The sequence below is a fragment of the Artemia franciscana genome, chromosome 10 (genome assembly GCF_032884065.1).
Source record: "Artemia franciscana chromosome 10, ASM3288406v1, whole genome shotgun sequence".
NCBI lineage: Eukaryota > Metazoa > Arthropoda > Branchiopoda > Anostraca > Artemiidae > Artemia > Artemia franciscana.
Window position 1 is genome coordinate 9,568,628 of NC_088872.1, and position 26,194 is coordinate 9,594,821.

The 26,194-nt window shown below is 37.2% G+C and overlaps 1 protein-coding gene and 1 long non-coding RNA gene across 5 annotated transcripts in view; one reads left to right on the forward strand and one right to left on the reverse strand.

The window, feature by feature from the left end:
* LOC136031757 (uncharacterized) overlaps positions 1-25,839 on the forward strand; it is a 216,168-nt gene extending 190,329 nt beyond the window's left edge. The window contains exon 2 of the long non-coding RNA XR_010618575.1: positions 25,315-25,839. This is a non-coding gene — a long non-coding RNA (uncharacterized LOC136031757). The remainder of the gene's footprint in view (positions 1-25,314) is intronic.
* The window catches only part of LOC136031756 (alpha-tocopherol transfer protein-like), a 79,873-nt gene that overhangs the window by 2,796 nt on the left and 50,883 nt on the right, over positions 1-26,194 (reverse strand). For all 4 annotated transcript variants that reach the window (XM_065711486.1, XM_065711488.1, XM_065711484.1 and 1 more), the window contains exon 5: positions 18,994-19,187. In XM_065711486.1, coding sequence (XP_065567558.1) covers positions 18,994-19,187 — 194 coding nt within the window. The remainder of the gene's footprint in view (positions 1-18,993; positions 19,188-26,194) is intronic.

Consider the following 26,194-nt stretch of genomic DNA (forward strand, 5'->3'; position numbering starts at 1 on the left):
CAGTGGAGGGCTAGCACTCCCGGATGCACGGTTCCAATAGCTGCCACCGTTCAAGGTTCCCGACGCTTTTGGAAATCCCAAACTTTGATACATATGTGACAATCATAATACAGAATACATGGTAGCAATAAACTATCAAATAGAACGCATCAAATTCCGAGGGACATCTTTAAAAAAAAACTCATTTTAAATGAGATAATAGCATTCAAAGATTGTTTTGGTCACTTCCCTTGTCAGTAGTCAACAAGCAAAATTTGGCGCAAGGGCTTTGCTAAAGCAAGATTTCTATAATAAAACGAAATAGCAGCTCTAATGAAAATATTGAACCAGACCCATTTTTTGTTAAAAGTGAAAAAATCCTTCAGAACTAAATCAAACAGCTCGTGGTAACGAACTGTGAGAAAGGAGTGACTTGGTCCAATAGTAACCAAAACTCTAAAAAAAGAGTTTTTGCTGATTCCAAATACATATAATTCTTTAAGTTTATTGTTGTTCATCAACAGCTATGGACCAGAGAAAATTTACCTGGTTTTCAAAAAAGGTAGAAAACATCCCCAAAAAGTCAAATGGTTTCAACGAAATCATACCATCTTATTCAGCATATCAGAGAACCCTACAATAGAGGTTTAAAGCTCATGTTTATAACACTGTTGAATTTCGTATTTTTCACGGAAGAAAGATCATGGATGCGTGTTTATTCATTTGTGAATTTTCTTTTTTTTCCAGAGGTTTTCGTATCAAACCATTGGCCCTAGAACTTCCGGAAAAAGCTTAATCGAAGGGAAGTTAAGGGTTTTAGTGCCATTTTTGAGTGATCAAAACGACTGGATGGCAACCAACCCCCATCACACGTCATTTTTCCCAAAGACATCAAATCAAAATTTTGAGATAGCTACTTGCTTCAGCATAGTTGGAAAGTCTAATAACTATGCCTCTGGGGATGACTTGACACCCCACAGCCCCTAGGGAAAAGCCTGTAGGTTAGGCTATTTGTCAGTTATTCAAATGTAGTATTTGTTATTGGGAAATGTAAGGAGATTTTTCGGGGGGAAATTTCTGCTGGATGATTTTTTACGGTAAAGAAATTTAACGGGTAGAATTTTCCGTGGAAGGGGGAAGGGGATTCACGGCATGATTTAAAAAACGATCAAAATTTAATAAAACGAAACAAGCTTTTTTCAACTGAAAGTAAGGAGCAAGATTAGAACTTATCCTCTACCTCCCGCACTTTATTCTAAAGTTTGACTTTTTTCTAATTTTCAAGAAGACTACAGGTATGAATTGGAACAAGAAGCTTTTTTAAAGCACTAATAAACTTTAGCCTATAGACCATTTCAACTAACATAGAAAATCCTGTTTCGTAAAAAAATGATTCTGCAAACGGCATCAATACTTTTTCAGCTTTATTTGACAAAATATTATATTTACTCTTAATATCTAGCCAAATTTGAATTAGCGATTTATTTTGAAAATTTTGTTTAAATGTTTTATCACAAACTAATTCAATCAAGTTTTCTTTCTCATTACTTGTTAATTCAAATTCGTCACCTTCTTCATCGATAAATGGATTCTGTATCCATGCATATTTTGTAAAATGGAGTGAAAGCATATTGAATTTTTTTTCCCAAATTTGCCTTGCATAGCTTCATTTTCTCATGAATGTTTTCAAATTATCTATTTGAATCAAAAGATGTATTTTTGGCCTTTACATCAATTTATTCAAAAAGTTTAACTTTACAACAATATCCACCAAAGAGGACAGTTTAATAATTAAATTACCATCTCTGCATGTTTGGGTCCACATTTTGATTTTCTTCAATAAAAACTGCAATTTCTGCTTTGAATTCATGTATCTTCTAAGTCACTTTGGCACAAGATAAAAGCATTCTTCACAATAGTACAAAAGCGAGGCCTAAGTAGCTCCCATGTCATCAAACAGCTTTGTAAATAATTTTTGTAAATACTCACACAACTTTGCAATAATGGACTGTTTTTTATGTAATTAAATAAAAAAACTAGTTTTTTTTAACTGAAAGTAAGGAGTGACATTAAAACTTAAAACGAACAGAAATTACTCCGTATATGAAATGGGTTGTCCTCTCCGCAATAACTCGCTCTTTACGCTAAAGCTTTTAATTGTTTTAAAAAGTAGAATTGTAGCAAAGAGTCAAACTTTAGCGTAAAGAGCGAGGGATTGCGGAGGGGACAACCCATTTCATATACGGAGTATATGAAAACAACAACAACGCACCCGTGATTCGTCTTCTGGAAAAAAAACGAAATTCCACATTTTTGTAGATAGGAGCTTGAAAATTTTGCTGTAGGGTTCTCTGATACGCCGAATGCGATGCTGTGACTTTTAGGGGGTGTTTCCGCTTATTTTCCAAAATAAGGCAAATTTTCTCAGGCTCGTAACTTTTGATGACAAAGACTAAATTTGCTGAAACTTATATATTTAGAATCAGCATGAAAATCCAATTCTTTTGATGTATCTTTTAGCATCAAAATTCCGTGTTTTAGAGTTTCGTTTACTATTGAGCCGGGTCGCTCCTTACTACAGTTCGTTACCACGAACTGTTTGATTTGTAGCTTTTTTTACTTTTGCAAAAATTTAAGTTCCTCGCAATTTTTTTTTGGCATGAGAGCTGTTCTGTGGAGCATGCAGTGTGTCTAGAGAACATTGGGTGTTTTCATTTTAATTAGTGCATCTACATAACCCTCACCCCGTCTAGACATCAACCCCTTCTTGATTAAATAAAAAAAACAAGTTTTTTCAACTGAAAGTAAGGAGTGACATCAAAACTTAAAACGCACAGAAATTACTTCGTATATGAAAGAGGCTGCTTCCTCATCAACGCCCCACTCTTTACGCTAAAGTTTGACTCTTTCTCTCAATTCTTCTTTCTAAAACAGTAAAAAACTTTAGCGTAAAGAGCGGGGCGTTGATGAGGAAGCAGAGTTCCTCATTTTTTTGAGTTTTGGTTACTATTGAGCCGGGTTGCTCCTTACTACAGTTCGTTACCACGAACTGTTTGATATACAACTGATACGGCCTTTTGACCTATCCCTTAACGTCTTCTGAAAATTTTCTCCCTAATAACCTTAGCCTTTGTAGCAGTATAAAGTAGTAGAAGAAGTAGCAGTACTAGTATGCAGATGGTTGATTAAACATCTCACTCAACATGCACTGAAAGTTTCAATTTAATACTTAAAGCTGTTTCTGAGATATAGCTGTTACGCCGTTTTAATAACTTCCATCCACGTAACGTGTTTCAGTTTAGTTCACTATCCTCTTCAACATCCTCTGGAAGTTTCATTATAATATGCTTAACTTCAGTAGTACTAGTAGTGGTTGTCGCTCGTCATTGTGGTGGTAGTAGTATAGAAAGTTAGCGATAGTGACTTAACCGAATTACAAGTAAAAAAAAAGTAGTTGCAGTCTAGAGGAAAGCCTCCAAAAACTAAATACATTACACCTAGCTAGCTGGCAGTTCGCCCGCTATTTCAAGGGAAAAACCATGCCCTTAGTCATTTTTGGTATCAACCGGTACATCCGCAATTTTTAAATGCAGAAAAACTACTCACTTAATCTAGCCGTGCCTTAAAGCTCTCTCTGCCCATTCTTTATGCCAATCATAATTGTCATGTGTCTCTAGATGCTTTCACATTAAGTGAGTTGTTGACTTTGACCTTCCGTTAAGTATAAGGTTATTGGCCGTTCCTTAACTTATTAAATAAAAAAAACTAGTTTTTTTATACTGAAAGTAAGGAGCGACATTGAAACTTAAAACGAACAGAAATTACTCCGTATATGAAATGAGTTGTCCCCTCCGCAATCCCTCGCTCTTTACGCTAAAGTTTGACTCTTTGCCACAATTCTACTATTTAAAACAATTAAAAACTTTAAGTTTCAATGTCGCTCCTTACTTTCAGTTAAAAAACTAGTTTTTTTTTATTTAATTTCTGAACGTTTTTGAATTAATGCATGTTTGATTTTTGCGATCCGCACATAAATTATTAAAATAAAATTTGCATATTAATTCTTTTTTGGCTAAATGGCTTTCTCTTAGTTTTGATCCGACGATTTTGAGAAATAAGAGGTGGGAAAGGAGGCCTAGTTGCCCTCCAATTTTTTGGCTACTTAAAAAGGCAACTAGAACTTTTAATTTTTAACGAACGTTTTTGTTAGTAAAAAAATACGTAACTTAAGAATTAACTTACGTAACAAACTTTTATATTCTTATGTTTTTATTATGTATATGAGGGGGTTTGTCCCCTCGTCAATACCTCGGTCTTTACACCAAATCTTAAGTTTTGTCCCAATTCGTTAAGAATGACCCCTGAATCAGAAAAGCCATAGAATAAATAGTTGAAATTACTAAAAATACTTTAGCATAAAGAGCGAGATATTTATCTCCTCCTAAATACCTGGCTCTTTATGCTAAATTATTTTTAGAACCCCTTATATGCGTAATAATATCTGTTCGTTTTAAGTTTTAATGTTACTCCTTACTTTCAATTGAAAAACTTTTTCATGTTTATTTTTTCATTGTTTTTTTTTTATAGTAATGCTAGAAAATCCTGCGCTCTTTTCATTGAATTTCTCTTCCCCCATGACTTATTTCTCCAAGGAAAGATCCTCCCGTATAGCCTTCTCCCCTCAACCCCACCCCCCAAGCTAAAAGAATCCCCCTGAAAACGTATGTACACTTCCCAATAACCGTTACTGTACGTAAACAATGGTGAAAGTTTGTAACTTGCAGCCCCTCCCCCAAGGACTGTGGGGGAGTAAGTCATCCCCAAAGACATAGTTTTATGGTTTTCAACTATTTGGATCAAAATGGCCATCTCAAAATTTTGTTCCGTTGACTTTGGGAAAAAATGAGCGTGGGAGGGGGCCTAGGTGCCCTCCAATTTTTTTGGTCACTTAAAAAGGGCACTAGAAATTTTCATTTCCGTTAGAATGATCCCTCTTGTGACATTCTAGGACCCCTTGGTCGATACGATGACCCCTGGAAAAAAAAAAAAAAAAAAAAAATGAACACGCACCCGTGATCTGTCTTCTGGCAAAAAAGAAATTACGAAATTCCACATTTTTGTAGATAGGAGCTTGAAAATTTTCATAAGGTTTTCTGATACGCTGAATGCGATGGTGTGATTTTCGTTAAGATTCTATGACTTTTAGGGGGTTTTCCCCCTATTTTCCAAAATAAGGCAAATTTTCTCAGGCTCGTAACTTTTGATGACAAAGTCTAAATTTGATGAAACTTATATATTTAAAATCAGCATAAAAATCCAATTCTTTTCATGTCTCTTTTTAAAGTTTTTTAGAGTTTCGTTTACTATTGAGCCGGGTCACTCCTTACTACAGTTCGTTACCATGAACTGTTTGATGAAGTGATGTGGCAACCATCGATAGAATCAATATTTACCTAAATGCTAAGACTGGTAGAATTTCCTAAAATAATTGAAGGCATGGCTAAGGAAAGAAGAAAAAATAATATTAAAATTCTAACTTAAGTAAAGTAGCAGTATAGCAGTATCGAACATAAATTTCAAATCAAGCTTAAAATCTAACAAACGCTTTATTTTTTAAACTTATAATCAATGCCACTAGGGCTCAGTAAAAAAGGTTCTTTTAATCTAGCTTATAGGGTTAGCAAATGTGCTGGTGTTATTTCTTAGGGAGGTAAAAAGGTGTCCTAATCCCAACCAACTCACCAAATCTGAAAATCTACACACAGACAAAACCTTTTCAAGATAAAAAACATTGATATATCCATTAGTTTAAAAAAATCACCTTTTTGAAAGACAATTAATAATAAATATTAGAATATTAAACCATGTCTATAATAGTGTTTTCTCGAAAATTGGGACGAGAGACGGGGGAAATGGGAAGTGTTGACTGTTTCTGCCGCCACATTTTTTTTTAGTATGGTACGAAAAGCTGCCGTTGAATGTGTATAACAACCAACTGCTTGCCGTCCCCTAAGTTTTCTGGATAACACCAAATATAGACGCAGCTTTAAAACAGCCCTGTTGGCCAAATTGTGAGTAGTTGCCTATCTTCAGGTTTGACCGAGCAGATAGGGGGTAAACTATTGAGCTACTAACCCCTCGAGGCGTTATTGCAAACGTCTGGGTGGGTTTGACACAATACTACAATGTTTAGAGATCTTTTTATAGAGAATGGTCTAAGTTTGCTCAAAAATATCGGAAAATTGAGGCACAAGCATGTGACATAATTCAATATTTTGGTCATTTTTTTCTCAATTCACAGCCTGTGCCACTCAAAGGCTGACCCACCTCCTAGCAATCAATTCCAACAGGCAGAGGGGGCTAGCAATCAATCCCAGAGGGGGATTGTTATTTGAGATAAATTTAAACCAACTTAAGAGTTATTTCTGACAGGTTTTAATGGAAATGCTACATCTCTTCGAGCCATGACTAAGTTAATTCACGCCACCGTGACAATATGTGGCTGACCCAACCTCTAGCAAGCAATTCCAGGAGCTTCCCCTTAGAATACAATTCTACCGGGGGCCTAGAAATCAATTCCAATTGGACCCTAGCGAACAATTCCAGCCAGATCCCTAACATCCAATTCCACGGGGGTCCTAGCAACCAATGCCAACGGGGGATGGTAAATTTCAGTACCAGCACATATCTAGAAGGATCCTATTCTCTTTTTGAGGCAACCAGAAAAAGTGATAGAAAAGGATGCTTATTTTATCCAGAACGAAATCTACCGACATGATAAAAAGCGACTGATCGATTTTCGACTAGTCATGACAGTGTCAAGGTGCTGAAGGATCAAGAGATGTAGTATGATGACCAAAAGATGGCAAAGTGATTGAACAGGCTATGAGATGATGATCATACAATTGATAATCAAATACAGCCTCTATGTATTTGCTTGCAAATCACTCGGTACTGCAATATGAACAAAGTTCGAAGTTCGCAAGGACCTATAACATACGTAGAATCACACGTTTAATCCAAACAATCAAGAAATCACTCAATATACCCTTATATAGTGTTGTATGTGGCGACGCTTGAAAATTTTTCTATGTTCATCTGAACACCCAAATTGAATTAGAAACGCACTGATTGACGCATGAGACACACTCCTCCTCCAACCTACAAAAAGAGCCACCAAACCTTCTCCATAATAGCTGAAGCTCTATTATATACATCTGTACACAATTTTTTTTTTAGCTTCAAGGGACTCATCTACTCATATCGAGCATTAAAATAAATGTCTATGTTACCGTTTATATTGTAGGGCTACCCGTACCTTTAGAAACCAATGCGCCACTGTACGGCGTTACTGCCTCTGAAACAGGAGGCTCCATCTCAGAATTTGACCATCTCAGAATTTTCACAGAATAGCTTTTTGGGCTTCTTTAGGCTAAAATTGTTGTTTTTTACCTCGAAAAGATTGAAAACGCAACTTTGCTCTGGGACAGTCATTCTTGTTAATATCCGCATCTAGCATTCATTCAGAGCAGTCGCATTTCGCTAGCTCTGATAATTTGTGACGTGTGATTTGACCAGTCAACAACTAATTGAATTTAAGCCGGATTAACTCTGTACCTGTTTGGAATAAATAACGAGTGAAATACTTTTGAACTTGTAATTGAAACTTGTTCGATAAATTTATAAACTTGTATACGATTACGGCTTAAGGATTATTTATGGATTGTGGCTGTGAGTTAGTATTCAGCACTACTATCATCTGAGTCGTGCATTGAAATATTCGGATTACTTGCAAATCACTGGATTACTAGCCCCACTCAAAGATAAGTTATTATTTATTCTCATTGCATTCATTTAGCCAGTGCGGATCATTTCATAATTGTGCTTATTGAGAACTTCTCTGTGGATATACCTTTTTCACTTAATTGTTTTTGGACTGATGCCGAGCCGTGAGTGAAATTTGCTTATCATGGACAATTGGAATACCAGTACGCTTTATTATTGCCCAGTTTTGAATTTTGCTCAGCACAATCTCGATGAGGGGTTGGACCATCAGTCTATTGTGAAATACGCTAGTGATTTTTTCCCGTATGAAGATGTTCTTGGAGCTAAGAAACTTTTATATAGCAATTGCTTCCCAGATGAGCCTATACCTCGTCGTTCGGGACCCAGTGCTAAGAATAGTTCATTGTCGGACATTATCGCTACTCTTTCTCGCTGCTCTGCAGAAAATATTGATATTCCAGAGTTCGTGATCAAATCCCCCTCTGAAGTCCCTAGCATTCCGATGTCAGCTTATTCTATCCTTACCGCCAAAGTCAACCAGTGCCTTGATCAGTTAAAATCGCTTGCTCACCTCAATAGTCCAACAACGTCTATTAATAGTTCTTTGGTCTCAGATAGTAAGGGTACCAATCACAAACCCTCGTATGCCGTTGTTCTTAAATATCCGCCTCCAGAACTAAGAGACCACGTTTCTCGCAAGGAAAAGCTTGATTCTTTCGCCGGACATGACGGTATTGTGTCGGTAAAGTCCGATCCGGTAAGGAAAAGATGGGTTGTTGTTACGCGGGATAAAGTTTCCGCCAATTCTCTTGCCGCATCTGCTGTTGCGAGCTATCCAAATATTCTTGCAAAAGTGATTGATCGCAAACCTCTTGGAGTAATTAGGGGACTTCCCGACAGTGTTTCTAGCAGTATACTAATCTCCGTTATTCCTGGTCTTGTTGAGGCCAGCCAGATCGGCTCTTCTCATACATTCCGTTTAGAGTTCCTTGATTCCGCTGCACTAAAATCTGCCATCGCTACAGGTCTGCGCTTGGGTTACGAGTCTTTTAAAATATCGGAATACAAAGAATTGCCCAGACGGTGTCTTAGATGCCAAAGTATCCATCATTCGTTAGCTCACTGCCCATGTGCCCCGAATGAGATGAAGTGCTCTAAATGTTCTGGATGCCATTCCAATACTAAAGACAATCCTTGCTTAGAGGCTCCGAAATGTGCCAACTGCGGCGAAGCTCATGTTTCCTATAGTATGAATTGCCCAGTGATAAAACGCGCTCTGAACTCTGCTCCAAACTGAACCAAGCCACTATTTTAAGTTTTGCTTCTCTTAATATTAACGGCACAAAAGACAAAGACTTTTTAATTAATGAATTATTAGTCCATGACATAGTATTCTTGCAAGAACATCTTTTGACCAAATCAAACGTTTCTAGCCTGAAGCGATCTTCTGTCCACCATTTCTTTTCGCAAGAGGCCAAGCAAACTAGAGGCCGCCCTTCCGGTGGCCTAGCAATTTTTTTCCGTTCCCCATCAAAGCCCTCTGTGATTCATTGTGATGATAACATCTTAGCGATTCAATGTGACAGTACCGCCTTTATAAACGTTTACTTACCTTGCGATCGACGTTCTATAGCATCGTTCACATCTTTCGCTAAATGTTGCTCCAGTTTAAAGTCTCTACTCGAAAGTCTACGTTTGAAAGACCTAAATTGGGTTTTAGCTGGTGACCTTAACTGTGACATTCTTGGTAGCTCCGATAGATCAATCCTCTTGCTAGAATCACTTCCTAGCATATATCACGTCGCAGTTAAGAGCCTCCCATTCACGTATATTCATAACAGAGGCTGTTCAAAATCGAACCTGGATCACGTGATCTCTTCCAGTTCCAGCTTAATATCATCGATTGTCAGGGTGGACGAAGAGAAGATTGACGACGATCACCTTATTCTTAGCTGTAATTTGTCCTGTGAGCTATCTGGCAAAATACTTTCGGCTCAGCCGAAGTGGCATATGAAGTTGAATTGGGATCGTGCTAATGTCCCACTATACCTTGCTAGGCTAACTGCTTTACTCTCGACCATAAAAGTGCCATATCACCTGCTGCAAACGTCAGTTTCCTCGCCTTCAAGTACAGTTGACCTAAATTTCTATTATTGTCAAATCGTCCATTGCCTTAAATCAGCTTCCAAAGCTGCAGTGCCTGTGGATAAAGTTAGGATTGGTACAAGAAAGCCTAATTGGAACGTTGATCCTGAAGTAAAACGCGCTAAGCAAAAAGCCAAATTTTGGCTACGTATGTGGATATCATGTGACCGACCATCTTCCGGAGCTGTTTTCTCTGTGAAACAAAAGTGTAAACTTGAATATAAGGCCAGTTTGAAGAGGGCACGCTTGAAAGCATGGCCAGGCCCCACCGATAAGGCCTCCTGGAATAAGGTTATTAATAGTGAGAAATGTTCCCCATCTACCCTATCTTGTCTCCAGCTAGCTAATTTTGTTGATCATTATAAGTGTGTGTTCAGTGTATTTAATAGTTTTCTTCAGTCTTTTTATTATAAGTTGCTTAAACCGCTTTTACCATACCGTCTCCTGCAGGCTCATGTCCAGCCTGTAGCAATATCTGAAATTCGCCGGGCTTTAAGAAAAATTAAGCGTTCAAATAGCCTTGATGGTGACGGCCTTTCTTACCGATTTTTTGCTTATGATTGTCCTGCTCTACTTAACCATTTACAAATATTTTTCCAGTCTTGCTTAGCACAGTCGCTTGTTCCTGATAGTTTCCTTTGTGGCCGTGTAACGTCTATTCAAAAGCGAGGCAAGGACCCCACGTCATGTATGAATTATCGTCCCATTACAGTATCGTGTTTCTTAAGTAAGTTGCTTGAACATTTGTTACTACCAGAAATTGAGTCGAATTGTGATTTTACGCCTTTTCAATTTGGTTTTCGGAAAAGTTTCGGTTGCTCCCATGCACATCATGTTTTAAGCCGACTCATGAAAGATGCCGTAAAAGCTAAAATGTCTTTATACTGTCTTACTGTTGATATTTCTGGAGCTTTTGACAATATTGTGCACTCTCAGGCTCTATTTTCCCTTGCGTCTTCAGGTGTTAATCCTTCCGTACTAAGTTTATTGTCTTCTTGGTGTTCAAAGTCTAAAATTCAAGTTACCTGGAATGGCCAAATATCTGACCCGGTAAAAATTAATAAGGGAGTTCGTCAAGGTGCCGTATTGTCTCCTAGTATATTTAAATGCGTGCTTGCATCGTGCCTGCGTCCCCTTAGAAGTTCTGTTTTTTACGGTAATACTGGTTTGTCTTCTATTGCATATGCAGATGACGTTCTTCTTGTTGCCCGGACTCGCCGTGGACTGCTTTCTAATTTTACTATATTAACCAATGAACTATCTAAGATTGGACTGTCAGTTAATGCGTCTAAATGCGAGTTTATTTGTTTTAATAGCCCTTATGCGGTCGCTCCATTCGTTACTGGGACTGCAGTTCTACCATGTTCTTCTTTAGTTAGTTGGCTTGATCTGTGTTTCAGCCCAACACTTTCCGCTACCTGTTCATCCCTGGTGAATCAAGCCGTGAAAAACCTACGCGTCGCTTACGGAAAAATATCCCCAAACAAAAGCCGTTATAACCGCAACGGTTTGTGCATGATTTATAACGCTTATTGCGCCCCTGTGCTCTTGTTTTTATCAGGCATGGCTCATCTGTTTCGTAAGAAAGATCGACATACTGTACCTACGGCTTATTTCAGATATTGCAAATTCCTCCTCCGGCTTCCTAGATGGCACCAAAACAAAAAAATAATTGCTCGATTTGGTTTAGTAGATGTTCCTTCTCGGATTCGGTCTTCCAGTGATGATTTATGTAAAAAGACTGTCAACTTTATTCACGTTTATGACCCTCTGCAGCCTTTTTTCCATATTGATACTGGTTGATTAATCCATATTGTCTTTTGTTAGTTTCAATTTTGTATTTCTTCGCTGTTTATCGTATTTGTTTTTGTTTATTTATTCATAATACTCCATACTTTGTGTTTTTTATACTTTACGGGTAATAAAGTTCATTCATTCATTCTTGTTAATATAAATATCGATGTTAACCGTTTTTTTTAGGACTACCTGACTTTTAGAAACTAATGTGCCACTTTAGGGGAAAACTACCTCTGAAACAGGAGGCTCAATAAACGTATAGTTTTTCAGTAATTCTAAATCAATTGACTATATTGGAATATTCATACAATAGCTTTTCTCCTTCATTTGGCTAGAATTGTTGTTTTAAACCACGGAACGGCTGACAATACCGCTTTGCTGGGGAACAGACTTTTTTGCTAAAATAAATGTTTATTTTAAGCGTTATTTGTAACGCATATCTGCCCTAAAGTGGGCAGAATGTGCCACCGCGCCAATGCGCCACCGTACGTTATTACTGCTTCTGAAACAGGAGGTTCAATATGCGTGTGTTTTTTTCGGTAATTCTAAATCAGCTGACTGTCTCGGAATTTTTAAACAATAGCTTTTTGGCATTATCATGGCTAGAATCGTTGTTTTACACCAAAAAATGCACACCAAAATATCTATATTAATCGTTTATTTTGTAGAACTACCTGCACTTTTAGAAACGAATGCGCCACCGTACAGCATTACTGCCTCTCTGGCACCCCTCGCCACTCCTAAGAAGTTTTAGGTATTTTTTTAATATAGTGATATCCAATTTCTCACCCCCGCTTCTGATCCAGGTTACAACGTCTCGATCTTCGATTCTGCTGGCTTCCAACCCGGTTCAACCGATTTCTGTTCCCACCATGCCCCCTCCGATCCCAACTCCAAATTTGGCTCCGGTAGCATCAGTTCCGGATATCACACTTCTGCCATTCGATTCACGCGTCATCTAACCAAACTTAACCTTACCTACCAAGTGCAGGTTCGGTGTAGGTTCTGTCACGCTTGGTACCGTCCCCCAAGCCTATTCTAACCTACAAGATCCATGAACAAAATCAGTTTCACGCGGAGAAAAATCAATATATATATATGTTTCATGAAGAGAAAAATAAACATGCAGCAAGTTTCACGAACAAAAATCAGTTCGCAACAAGTTCCACGAACAAAAATCAGTACGCAACAAGTTCCATGAAAAAAAATCAGTTTCACGAGTAGAAAAATCAACGTACAAGTTTCACAAAGAGAAAAATCAACATGCAAAAAGTTTCATGAATAAAAATCAGCACGAAACAAGTTCTACGAATAAAAATCAGCAAGCAACAAGTTCCATGAACAAAATCAGTTTCACGAGGATATAAATCAATGTACAAGTTTTACAAAGAAAAAAATCAACCTGAAACAAGGTTCACGAACGAAAATTAGCATGAAACAAGTTCCATGAACAAAAACTGGTTCACGAGGGGAAAAATGAATGTACAAGTTTTACGAAGAGAAAAATGTAAATGCAGCTTGTTTCACTAACAAAAATTATTAAGCAACACGTTCAATTAACAAAAAATAAGCACGCAACAAAATCCATGAACAAAATCAGTTTCACGAGGAGAGATAATCTATGCACAAGTTTCACGAAGAGAAAAATCAACAAGCAACAAGTTTCACGAACGAAATTAAGCACACAGCAAGTTCCACGAACAAAAATAATCAGCACGCAGCTAGTTCAATGAAAAAAAATTAGTTTCACGGGGAAAAAATAAATACATAAGTTTCACGAAGAGAAAAAAAAATCAACAAGCAACAAGCTTCATTAACAAAAATCAGGACTGGCAAGTTCCATGATCGAAAAAAAAATCAGGACTTAATGAGTTCCATGAACAAAATCACTTCCACGAGAAGATAAACCAATGTACAAGTTTCACGAACAAAAGTCGGGACGCAGCAAGTTCCATGAACAAAAAATCAGCACGAAACAAGTTCCATGAACAAAATCAGTTTCACTAGGAATAAATCAATGTATAAGTTACACGAAGAGAAAATTAAACATACAACAAGTTTCCCGAACAAAAATCAGCGCACAACAAGTTCCACGAACAAAAATCCGCTCGCAACAGGTTCCATAAACATAATCAGTTTCACGAGGAGAAAAATCAATGTACAAGATTCATGAGCATGCAACAAGTTTTATGAACAAAAATCAGAACACAACAAGTTTCTTGGACAAAAAATCAACACGCAACAAGTTCCATGAACAAAATCAGTTCCACAAACAAAATCAGTGGCACGAAGAGCAAAATCAATCTACAAGTTTCTCGAGGCGAAAAACAAACACGCAACAAGTTTCATGAATAGATATCAGCACGCAACAAGTTCAAGTAGAAACAATTGTCAGTTTTTAGTTTAAAAATTTATTTTTTAGGAAAAAAGGTCAAAATACCCTTAGGCGTGATAATGTGCACCAGAGGGGTGTCATTTGCCAGCCATAGATTACCACGGAGGGAGACTCATACAAAATCTTGGAATCGATGGAACTTGGAGAGAAATTGACAGGATCGGAGCTGTGAAACTGGAAGGTGGAAGTATGAAATCCGGAACTGACGCTACCGGAGCTAGATTTGTATTTGGGATTGAAGGGGGCGCAGTAGGAACTGGAATCAGTTGAACCAAAATGATAGCCAGCAGAATTGGAAGTGGAACAGTTGTAATCGGAGTCAGAAGCGGGAAAAGCAGAATTAGATAGCACATCGTAAAAAAATAAATAAAAAAAGTCTTAGGAATGATGAGGGGTGCCAGAGGGGCAGTAATGCTCTACGGTGGTGCATTTATTTCTAAAGGCACAGGTAGTCCTAAAAAATAAGCAGTTAACAAAGATATTTATTTTCGCCGAAAAACTGCCCCACAGCAAAGCGGCGTTTTTAAGCATTTTGTGGTGCAAAACAACGATTCTAGCCAAAAGAATGTCAAAAAGAAATTATGTGAGAATTCTTAGATAGTCAATTGATTTAGAAGTATCGAAAATACTATACAAATGTTGAGCCTCCTGTTTCAGAGGCAGTAATGCTGTACGATGGCGCATTGGATTACAAAGGTGCAGGCAGTCCTACAAAATAACGGTTAACATAGACATTTATTTCAGTCAGAAAGACTGTCCCAAAGGAAAGCAGCATTTTCAGTCATTTCGTGGTGTAAAACAAAAATTGTAGCCAAAAGAAGGCCAAAAAGCTATTGTATGAAAATTCTGAGGTAGTCAATTGATTTAGAATTATGGAAAGAACTATAAGTGCATTGAGCCTCATGTTCCAGAGGCGGTAATGCTGAAGTTTGGCAAATTGGTTTCTAAAGGTGCAGGTAGTCCTACAAAATAGCAGTTAACATAGACATCTATTTTAGCCAGAAAAACTGTCCCACAGTAAAGCGGCCTTTTTTGTCATTTCGTGGTGTAAAACAACAATTCTAGCCAAAAGAAGGCCAAAACGCTATTGCGTGAAATTGCGAGATGGTCAATTGATTTAGAATTACCGAAGAAACTATACGCGTATTGAGCCTCCTGTTTCAGAGGCAGTAATGCCGTATGGTGGCGCATTGGGTTCTAAAGGTGTGGGTCCTACAAAATTGTAGGACAAAAGTGGTCCTTTGTGAAGGTTAGGGAAGGAGTATGCCTTAGGCGTCAAAAAGAGCGTTTCTAATTCATGGTGGGTCTTCAGATGAACGTAGCCAAATTTTCAAGCGTCACCACGTACAACACTAGTTAACGGTATATTGAGCGATTTCTTGATTGTTTTCTTGATTGCAATTTCTGGATTAAACGTATGACTTTACGTATGTTATAGGTCCTTGGAACTCCCAACTTGGTTCATGTTGCAGTACCAATTGATTTGCAAGTCAATACAGTAAAGATCATGTTGGATTATCAATTGTCTGGTCATCATCCCATAGCCTGCTGAGTCACGTTGCAATCTTTTGGTCATCATGACTCGATCAAGGTCGAAAATCGATCAAGCACTTTTTACCATGTCGGTAGATTCAATTATGGATAAAAAAAAGCATCCCTTTTTATCACAAACTTTCCCTATTGTTTCTACGTTGTATTTGTTTGTTATGGAAAGGCAGTGTGGTCTTCGTCGCTATTTTCGTCTAGCTTATGGGGAGCAGTTGACCTATGATATCTTTTATTTTATTAGTCTAGGTAAAAAACATGCTAATATTATCAATCAACAAAAATTTTTAGAATCCTGTAGAAAGGAAAACCTTAAAAAAAAAAAAATGTTTTAATAAGTGTTTTTATATTCAGTTTTAATTCTCACAATTTGATGTAAGTTCTTTTATATATATATATAGTATTGTATTGTGCTGAAGACGGCCCTTGGACATAGGGCCGAAATATCTACATAAATAATTTCCATTGTCTTGAAAAAACTTTCCCTATTGTTTCTACGTTGTATTTGTTTGTTATGGAAAGGCAGTGTGGTCTTCGTCGCTATTTTCGTCTAGCTTATGGGGAGCAGTTGACCTATGATATCTTTTATTTTATTAGTCTAGGTAAAAAACATGCTAATATTATCAATCAACAAAAATTTTTAGAATCCTGTAGAAAGGAAAACCTTAAAAAAAAAAAAATGTTTTAATAAGTGTTTTTATATTCAGTTTTAATTCTCACAATTTGATGTAAGTTCTTTTATATATATATATAGTATTGTATTGTGCTGAAGACGGCCCTTGGACATAGGGCCGAAATATCTACATAAATAATTTCCATTGTCTTGAAAAAACTTTCCCTATTGTTTCTACGTTGTATTTGTTTGTTATGGAAAGGCAGTGTGGTCTTCGTCGCTATTTTCGTCTAGCTTATGGGGAGCAGTTGACCTATGATATCTTTTATTTTATTAGTCTAGGTAAAAAACATGCTAATATTATCAATCAACAAAAATTTTTAGAATCCTGTAGAAAGGAAAACCTTAAAAAAAAAAAAATGTTTTAATAAGTGTTTTTATATTCAGTTTTAATTCTCACAATTTGATGTAAGTTCTTTTATATATATATATAGTATTGTATTGTGCTGAAGACGGCCCTTGGACATAGGGCCGAAATATCTACATAAATAATTTCCATTGTCTTGAAAAAACTTTCCCTATTGTTTCTACGTTGTATTTGTTTGTTATGGAAAGGCAGTGTGGTCTTCGTCGCTATTTTCGTCTAGCTTATGGGGAGCAGTTGACCTATGATATCTTTTATTTTATTAGTCTAGGTAAAAAACATGCTAATATTATCAATCAACCAAAATTTTTAGAATCCTGTAGAAAGGAAAACCTTAAAAAAAAAAAAAATGTTTTAATAAGTGTTTTTATATTCAGTTTTAATTCTCACAATTTGATGTAAGTTCTTTTATATATATATATAGTATTGTATTGTGCTGAAGACGGCCCTTGGACATAGGGCCGAAATATCTACATAAATAATTTCCATTGTCTTGAAAAAACTTTCCCTATTGTTTCTACGTTGTATTTGTTTGTTATGGAAAGGCAGTGTGGTCTTCGTCGCTATTTTCGTCTAGCTTATGGGGAGCAGTTGACCTATGATATCTTTTATTTTATTAGTCTAGGTAAAAAACATGCTAATATTATCAATCAACAAAAATTTTTAGAATCCTGTAGAAAGGAAAACCTTAAAAAAAAAAAAATGTTTTAATAAGTGTTTTTATATTCAGTTTTAATTCTCACAATTTGATGTAAGTTCTTTTATATATATATATAGTATTGTATTGTGCTGAAGACGGCCCTTGGACATAGGGCCGAAATATCTACATAAATAATTTCCATTGTCTTGAAAAAACTTTCCCTATTGTTTCTACGTTGTATTTGTTTGTTATGGAAAGGCAGTGTGGTCTTCGTCGCTATTTTCGTCTAGCTTATGGGGAGCAGTTGACCTATGATATCTTTTATTTTATTAGTCTAGGTAAAAAACATGCTAATATTATCAATCAACAAAAAATTTTAGAATCCTGTAGAAAGGAAAACCTTAAAAAAAAAAAATGTTTTAATAAGTGTTTTTATATTCAGTTTTAATTCTCACAATTTGATGTAAGTTCTTTTATATATATATATAGTATTGTATTGTGCTGAAGACGGCCCTTGGACATAGGGCCGAAATATCTACATAAATAATTTCCATTGTCTTGAAAAAACTTTCCCTATTGTTTCTACGTTGTATTTGTTTGTTATAGTCATGGGAAACACGTAATCAATAGCTTAATCATTTTAGTAAGCGGGACAAGCGAATTCCACGCATTTGGAATTGGTTATTTCGCAGAATCTATTTCCTTAATCATAATATTTGAAATAAGTTGCTGGTCCAGCTAAATAGGACACAGTTCTATTCAATGGAAATGGCCCTTTCAAATCCTCATGAAAACAAAAAGCATTAGAATATAAAGGTTCCCTGAAAAAAGCCTTGAAAGAAAAAGAAATCCCGAAAAAAATCTCTTAAGGTATTATGTTACAGCGATGTTTTTACCTCATTTTGTGACATCCTGCGTTTACGCTGTCATTACGTGAAATTCCATGTGTACGCTGCCATTACGTAACACCCATGTGTGCCCCCCGTCATTACATAACACCCATGTGTAATATTGCGTCCCATCCCACGTGTGCACTATCATTACGTAACCCCCACATATGCACCGCTATTACGTAACACACATATGTATACCGCCATTACGTAACAGCCATGCATGCACCATGCTCAATTTCAAGCGGGGTTTCTTACGGGCCCTAAGTCTACCTTATCACGCGCGATTGCGTTACTCCCAATAAATTCATAGAGTAACCAAAGATTACGTTATCCCCAACGTGGTAAACAATCTCATACTACGTAAAATGCACCTGCGTCTTTTAGAAAACATTCCCCATGACGTAACATGCAAACCCTGTTACGTAGGTATACTAAACACGTTCGCTATAGTATTGCGTCAGACCCACGTGTGCGAAAAAACCTCTCGAGGGGCTAGTTACTCCAATAGTTTACCCCCTATCTGCCCGGTTAAACCTGAAGATAGGTAACTACTATTGTGAACAACAAGCTTTTATCTTTGGGATTAGATTATTTAGGTAGAGTTATAGAACCTAAAGATAAAACAATAACGAGAAGACAACATGGAAATTCCACAACTACTTGAAAAATAAAGGATGTGTAAATATATTCAGAGGAGCAATTCCCACGTTCTCCTTAATGAGAAAAGGACTCGAAAAGGAACTAAGAAACGTACATAAGAAACTAAAAATTTAGTACCTGGAGTATAGATACTATGAGTTTAGCATGGCAGGGTGTAAAGTGGCGGGCCTGATAAATTCCAAAATTCTTAAAATCCACAATGACTGTCAGTCCTTTCTCAACGGTGGCTTTGCATGTTGCTGCAATTCTGAGGAGAGTTATGTTTAGATGGTGAATCTCGTCCACTGAACACACCTTTGGATTCCATGGACCTGAAAGTTCAAAAAATTGTAAGAATGTTTTAGAAGTACATAAAACTCTAGAAGAGGACACAATGTATCTTAAAAATCCAACAGATAAACACAGAAACGAGAGTCCATATGAAAACAGTATTAACAGGGTGCCGAACGGAGTTCACCAGTCTTGTTTGGGCAACCGCCCAGTATTGGTATTTGAGCCACCTGTCTCAGATTTGAGCTATCTGTCTCAATCTTGAACCTCCAGTAGCGTTTTATTCTAATTTCACTCGAGAAAGAGTGGTTTTCATTGGCTGTCAGTGATGCTTTGATTAAAGGCATATTATATAACTTTGTCTTTCAATGGCTTTGCGTCAGTGAAGAACGCTTCTGACTAACTGAGAGTGATGTTTTGCGATCAGTTTCATCCAATCAAAAAGTCCATTACACACTACTGTTGGCTCAAATTTGATACACATGGTACAATTTCAAATAGTACCCAAACGCACAGATCCAAAATAGTAATACTGGGGGGCTAGGTTTTAGAAACGGCCGTGATACGTCTGGATCGCGTTCACCACCCTGATTATGTGTGAGGAGGAATTTCTCTCAAGTGTGAGGAGGAGCTGTAAAAGTCACAAGATTTCTAAGTTCAGGACATTTGATCCAATCGGTCGGGCCATACACAATTACGGCTATGTGCCACCCTGGTTTAATGCTTAGCCTTCTGGGCATTGGGTAGAACTCGTTTAGAAGCAATTGCTTTTTATGACCATGAAACTCAGGGAGTTTTTTTCGAGATGACGATAAAATTTAAAGAAAGGATAACCAAACTTTTTTTTAACTTTTTTTTCTAAAATCGTGAAACATGTTTCTCTTTTGACGATACTTCCATTATTTAATCTTTACTAAACTAAGGGCTTACAACTTGCAGAAAATGTGCATGTTAAAACCTGTCGGGGAATTCCATTTGCTTCTATTGCTAATTAGTTTTATGGCACTTGGTATTAACCAAGTGACATATAGCGATCGCAAATTCTGTCGGTCTCTCGGTCCCAGTTTTGCTACTTTAGGCACTTCCAGGTAAGCTAGGACGATGAAATTTGGCAGGCGTATCAGGGACTGGACCAGATTAAATTAGAAATAGTCGTTTTCCCGATTTGACCATCTGGGGGGGGAGTGGTGGGCCCGTTAATTCGGAAAAAATAGAAAAATTGAAGTATTTTTAACTTACGAACGGTTGATCAGATCTCAATAAAATTTAATGTTTGGAAGGATACCGTGTCTCAGAGCTGTTATTATAAATCTTGACCGGATCTGGTGAAATTGGGGGGGGGGAGTTGGGAGGGGGAAACCTAAAATCTTGGAAAACAATTAGAGTGGAGGGATCGGGATGAAACTTGGTGGGAAAAATAAACACAAGTCCTAGACACATGATTGACATAAACGGAACGGATCCACTTTCTTTGGGGTAGTTGGGGGGGGGGGGGGTTATTTCTGAAAAATTAGAAAAAATGAGGTATTTTTAACTTACGAACGGGTTATCAGGGTTATTACGAACGGGAGAATAAGAATTAGAATATTTTTCTGAAAAATTAGAAAAAATGAGGTATTTTTAACTTACGAACGGGTGATCAGATCTCAATGAAATTTGATATTTAGAAGGGTATCGTGTCACAAAGGTCTTTTTTTAAGTCCCGACCGGATCTGGTGACATTGGGGGGAGTTTAGGGCGGGGGAACCTAAAATCATGGAAAACGCTTAGATTGGAGGGATCGGGATGAAACTTGGTGGGAAAAATAAGCAGAAGTCTTAGATACTTGATTTACATAATTGGAACGGATCCGCTCTATTGGGAGGGTGGGGGGAGTTAATTCTGAAAAATTAGAAAAATGACGTATTTTAACTTACGAAGGAGTGATCGGATCTTCATGAAACTTCATATTTAGAAGGACCTTGTGACCCAGATCTCTTATTTTAAATCTCAACCGGATCCAGCGTAATTGGGGGGGGGGAGTTGAGGAGAACCGGAAATCTTAGAAGATACTTAAGCGGTGAGATCAGGATGAAACTGGACGGGAAGAATAAAAACCTGTCTAAGAGAAAAGACTGACATAATCGTACCGGATCTGCTCTCTTTGGTGGAGTTGGGTGAGGGGGAGGGTAATTTTGAACATTGAGGTATTTTTAACGTACGTAAGGGTGACCAGATCTTAATGAAATTTGATATTTAGAAGGGTTTAAAGCTCTAATTTTAAATTCAGACCAGATCCTGTGACATTAGGGGGAGTTGGAGGGGAAAACCAGAATTCTTGGAAAACGTGAAAATTGGGGTATTTTTATTTTACGAATAGGTGATCGGATCTTACTGAAATTTGATATTTAGAAGGAATTCATGTCTCAGAGCTCTTATTTCAAATCTCAACCAGATCTTTTGACACTAGGGGGAGTTGGAGGGGGAAATCTTGGAAAACACTTGGAGTGGAGGAATCGGGATGAAGCTTGGTGGATTGAATAAGCAAATGTCCTTGATACGTGATCGACGGAACCGTACTGGATTCGCTCTCTTTGGGGGAGTTGGGGGGAGGGGTTCCGTGATTTGGCGAGTTTGGTGCTTCTGGACGTACTAGGACGATGAAAATTGGTAGGCATGTCAGGGAGCTGCAAAAATTGACTTGATAAAGTCGTTTTCCCAGATTCGACCATCGGGAGGGGGGGGGGCTAAAGGGAGAGGAAAAATTAGAACAAGAGCTAACAGCTCATATGGCACTTGTGACGAGGCGAGAAGAGCTAAGAGCCAAGAGATCATATGGTATGAGCTCTAACAAAATTCTATGAATCAATAGATTGATTTAAAAAGGAAAATAAGAGGCTTAATGCCGGTCAAGATTTAAAATAAGAGCTCTGAGTCACAAAGTCCTTCTAAATATCAAAATTCATTAAGATCCGATCACCCACTCGTAAGTTATAAATACCTAATTTTTTCTAATTTTTCCTCTCCCTTTTGCCCCCCAGATGGTCAAATCTGGGAAAACGACTTTATCAAGTCAAATTGTGCAGCTCCCTGACACGCCTACCAATTTTCATCGCCCTAGCACGTCCAGAAGCACCGAACTCGCCAAATCACTGAACCCCTCCCCCCAGCTCCCCCAAAGAGAGCGAATCCAGTACGATTCTGTCAATCACGTATCAAGGACATTTGTTTATTTTATCCACCAAGCTTCATCCCGATTCCTACACTCCAAGTGTTTTTCCAAGATTTCCCCCTCCAAATCCCCACAATGTCAAAAGATCTGGTCGGGATTTGAAATCAGAGCTCTGAGACATGAATTCCTTCTAAAAATCAAATTTCATTACGATCCGATCATCTATTCGTAAGATATAAATACTCCAATTTTCATGTTTTCCAAGAATTCCGGTTTCCCCCTCCAACTCCCCCGAATGTCACAGGATCTGGTCGGAATTTGAAATTAGAACTTTAAAGCACAAGATCCTTCTAAATATCAAACTTCATTAAGATCTGGTCACCCTTTCGTAAGTTCCAAATACCTCAATTTTCAAAATTACCCCCCCCCCCCCAATTCCACCAAAGAGAGCAGATCCGGTCCAGTTATGTCAGTCACGTATCTTAGACAGGTTTCTATTCTTCCCATCCAGTTTCATCCTGATCTCACCGCTTTAAGTATTTTCTAAGATTTCCGGTCCCCCCAACTGCCCCCCACCCCAATTACGCTTGATCCGGTTGAGATTTAAAATAAGATATCGGAGTTACGAGGTCCTTCTAAATATGAAGTTTCATGAAGATCCGATCACTCCTTCGTAGTTAAAAAATACGTCATTTTTCTTATTTTTCAGAATTACCCCCCCCCCCCCCCGCAACTGAGCGGATCCGTTCCAATCATGTAAATCACTTATGCAAGACTTCTGCTTATTTTTCCAACCAAGTTTCATCCCAATCCCTCCAATCTAAGTGTTTCCCATCATTTTAGGTCTCCCCACCCCAAACTTCCCCCAATGTCACCAGATCTGGTCAGGATTTAAAATAAGAGCTTTGAGACACGATATCCTTCTAAAAATCAAATTTCATGGAGATCCAATCACCCGTTCGTAAGTTAAAAATACCTCATTTTTTCTAATTTTTCAGAATTAACCCCCCCCCCCAACTACCCCAAAGAGAGCGGATCCGTTCTGGTTATGTCAATCATGTATCTAGGACTCGTGTTTTTTTTTCCACCAAGTTTCATCCCGATCCCTCCACTCTAAGTGTTTTCCAATTTTTAGGTTTCTCCCTCCCAACTCCCCCCCCCCAATGTCACCAGATCCTGTCGGGTTTAAAATAAGAGTTCTGAGCCACGATATCCTTCTAAATATCAAATTTCATTGAGATCCGATCACCCGTTCGTAAGTTAAAAATCCCTCATTTTTTTTTATTTTTTCAGAAATACCCCCCCCCCCAACTACCCAAAAGAGAGCGGATCCGTTCCGTTTATGTCAATCATATATCTAGGACTTGTGTTTATTTTTCCCACCATGTTTCATCCCGATCCCTCCACTCTAAGTGTTTTCCAAGTTTTAGGTTTCCCCCTCCCAACTCCCCGCCCCCATCACCAGATCCGGTCGGGGTTTAAAATAAGAGCTCTAAGACACGATATCCTTCTAAACATCAAATTTCATTGAGATCCGATCACCCGTTCGTAAGTTGAAAATACCTCATTTTCCTAATTTTTAAGGATTACTCCCACCCCCAACTACCCCAAAGAGAGCAAATCAGTTCCGATTATGTCAATCATGTATCTGGGACTTGCGCTTATTTTTCCCATCAAGTTTCATCCCGATCCCTCTACTCTAAGTGTTTTCCAAGATTTTAGGTTTCCCCCCTCCAACTCCCCCCAATGTCATCAGACCCAGTCGGGATTTAAAATAAGAGCTCTGAGACACAATATCATTCCAAACATCAAATTTCATTAAGATCCAATCACCTGCTCATAAGTTAAAAATACTTCATTTTTTCTATTTTTTCCGAATTAACCGGCCCCTACTCCCCCCCCCCAGATGGTCAAATCGGGAAAACGACTATTTCTAATTTAATTTGGTCCGGTCCCTGATAGGCTTGCCAAATTTCATCGTCCTAGCTTACCTGGAAGTGCCTAAAGTAGCAAAACCGGGACTTTAGGTTTTCCCCCTCCAACTCCCCCCAATGTCATCAGATCCGGTCGGGATTTAAAATAAGAGTTCTGAGACACAATATCATTCCAAACATCAAATTTCATTAAGATCCAATCACCCGCTGATAAGTTAAAAATACTTCATTTTTTCTATTTTTTGCGAATTAACCGGGCCCCCACTCCCCCCCAGATGGTTAAATCGGCAAATCGAGAAAACGACTATTTCTAATTTAATCTGGTCCGGTCCCTGATATGCTTGCCAAATTTCATCGTCCTAGCTTACCTGGAAGTGCCTAAAGTAGCAAAACCGGGACCGACAGACCGACAGACAGACCGACAGAATTGGCGACTGCTATATGTCACTTGGTTAATACCAAGTGCCATAAAAAATTAGGTATTATAACAAACGAGTGGGTGATCGGATCTTAATGAATTTTGATATTTAGAAGAACATCGTGACTCAGAGCTTTATTTTAAATCCTGACCGGCATTAAGCCTCTTATTTTTCTTTTAAATCAATCTATTGATTCGTAGAATTTTGCTAGAGCTCATACCATATGATCTCTTGGCTCTTAGCTCTTCTTGCCTCGTCATAAGTGCCATATGAGCTCTTAGCTCTTGTTGGTGTTTAGACACCCAGCAGAAACTGATAAGAGAAATCTTTTTGCTAGGATTAAAGGGTAGGGATGAGAAAGATTGAAAGCCTGAAAGGACACTGACAACTTGAAAGATTGAAGTTATTTTTTTCATTAGGTACTCAAAATATGAAACAATACAAGAAGAATCTTTGCTAAATATTCGTTTTTCTTTTTAAACGTTTGTCTTTTATTTCCCACCTAAAAAAAGGATATTGAATCTGATTTTTATAAAAGAAAGTTAAAATTTCCCGACGAAAAATAAATGACAAACATCCAAAAAATACATATATATATATATATATATATCTATATATATAAAAATAAGTTGTCTGTCTGTGGATGGATGGATGGATGTGTCAGGTGACGTCACCTGAAAAAACTGGATTAGGTGACGTCAAAACTGAAAAAACTAAAAAAAGGCAAAAACTACAAAAAAAACTAAAAACTAATAAAAAAAATAAAAAAGCTAAAAAACTAAAAAAACTATAAAGGTAAAAACCAATAAAAAACTAAAAAAAAAACTGAAAAAACTAAAAAAAGGCAAAAACTACAAAAAAAAACTAAAAACTAATAAAAAAAGTAAAAAAGCTAAAAAACTAAAAAAACTAAAAAAACTAAAAAAAGGTAAAAAACTAAAAAAAATAAAAAATAAAAAAAAACTAAAAAAAAGGAAAAAACTGAAAAATAAGCTAAAATAAAGGTAAAAACCAATAAAAAACTAAAAAAAAAAGGAAAAAACTAATAAATGACGACACTCAAAGAGAAAGCGACCAGGACAAAAGGAATGTTCGATTAGCAATCAACAAAGCACCGGGACACAGGGAGTATAAATGACGACCAGGACATAAGTAAAAAAAAAAAAACTATCTATATATATAAAAATAAGTTGTTTGTGGATCTGTGGATCGTGGATCAGGTGACGTCACCTGAAAAAACTGGATCAGGTGACGTCAAAACTGAAAAAACTAAAAAAAGGCAAAAACTACAAAAAAAACTAAAAACTAATAAAAAAAATAAAAAAGCTAAAAAACTAAATAAACTAAAAAAAGGCAAAAACTACAAAAAAAACTAAAAACTAATAAAAAAGCTAAAAAACTAAAAAAACTAAAAAAAAGGCAAAAACTACAAAAAAACTAAAAACTAATAAAAAAAATAAAAAAGCTAAAAAACTAAAAAAACTAAAAAAACTAAAAAAAGGTAAAAAACTAAAAAAACTAAAAACTAAAAAAAAACTAAAAAA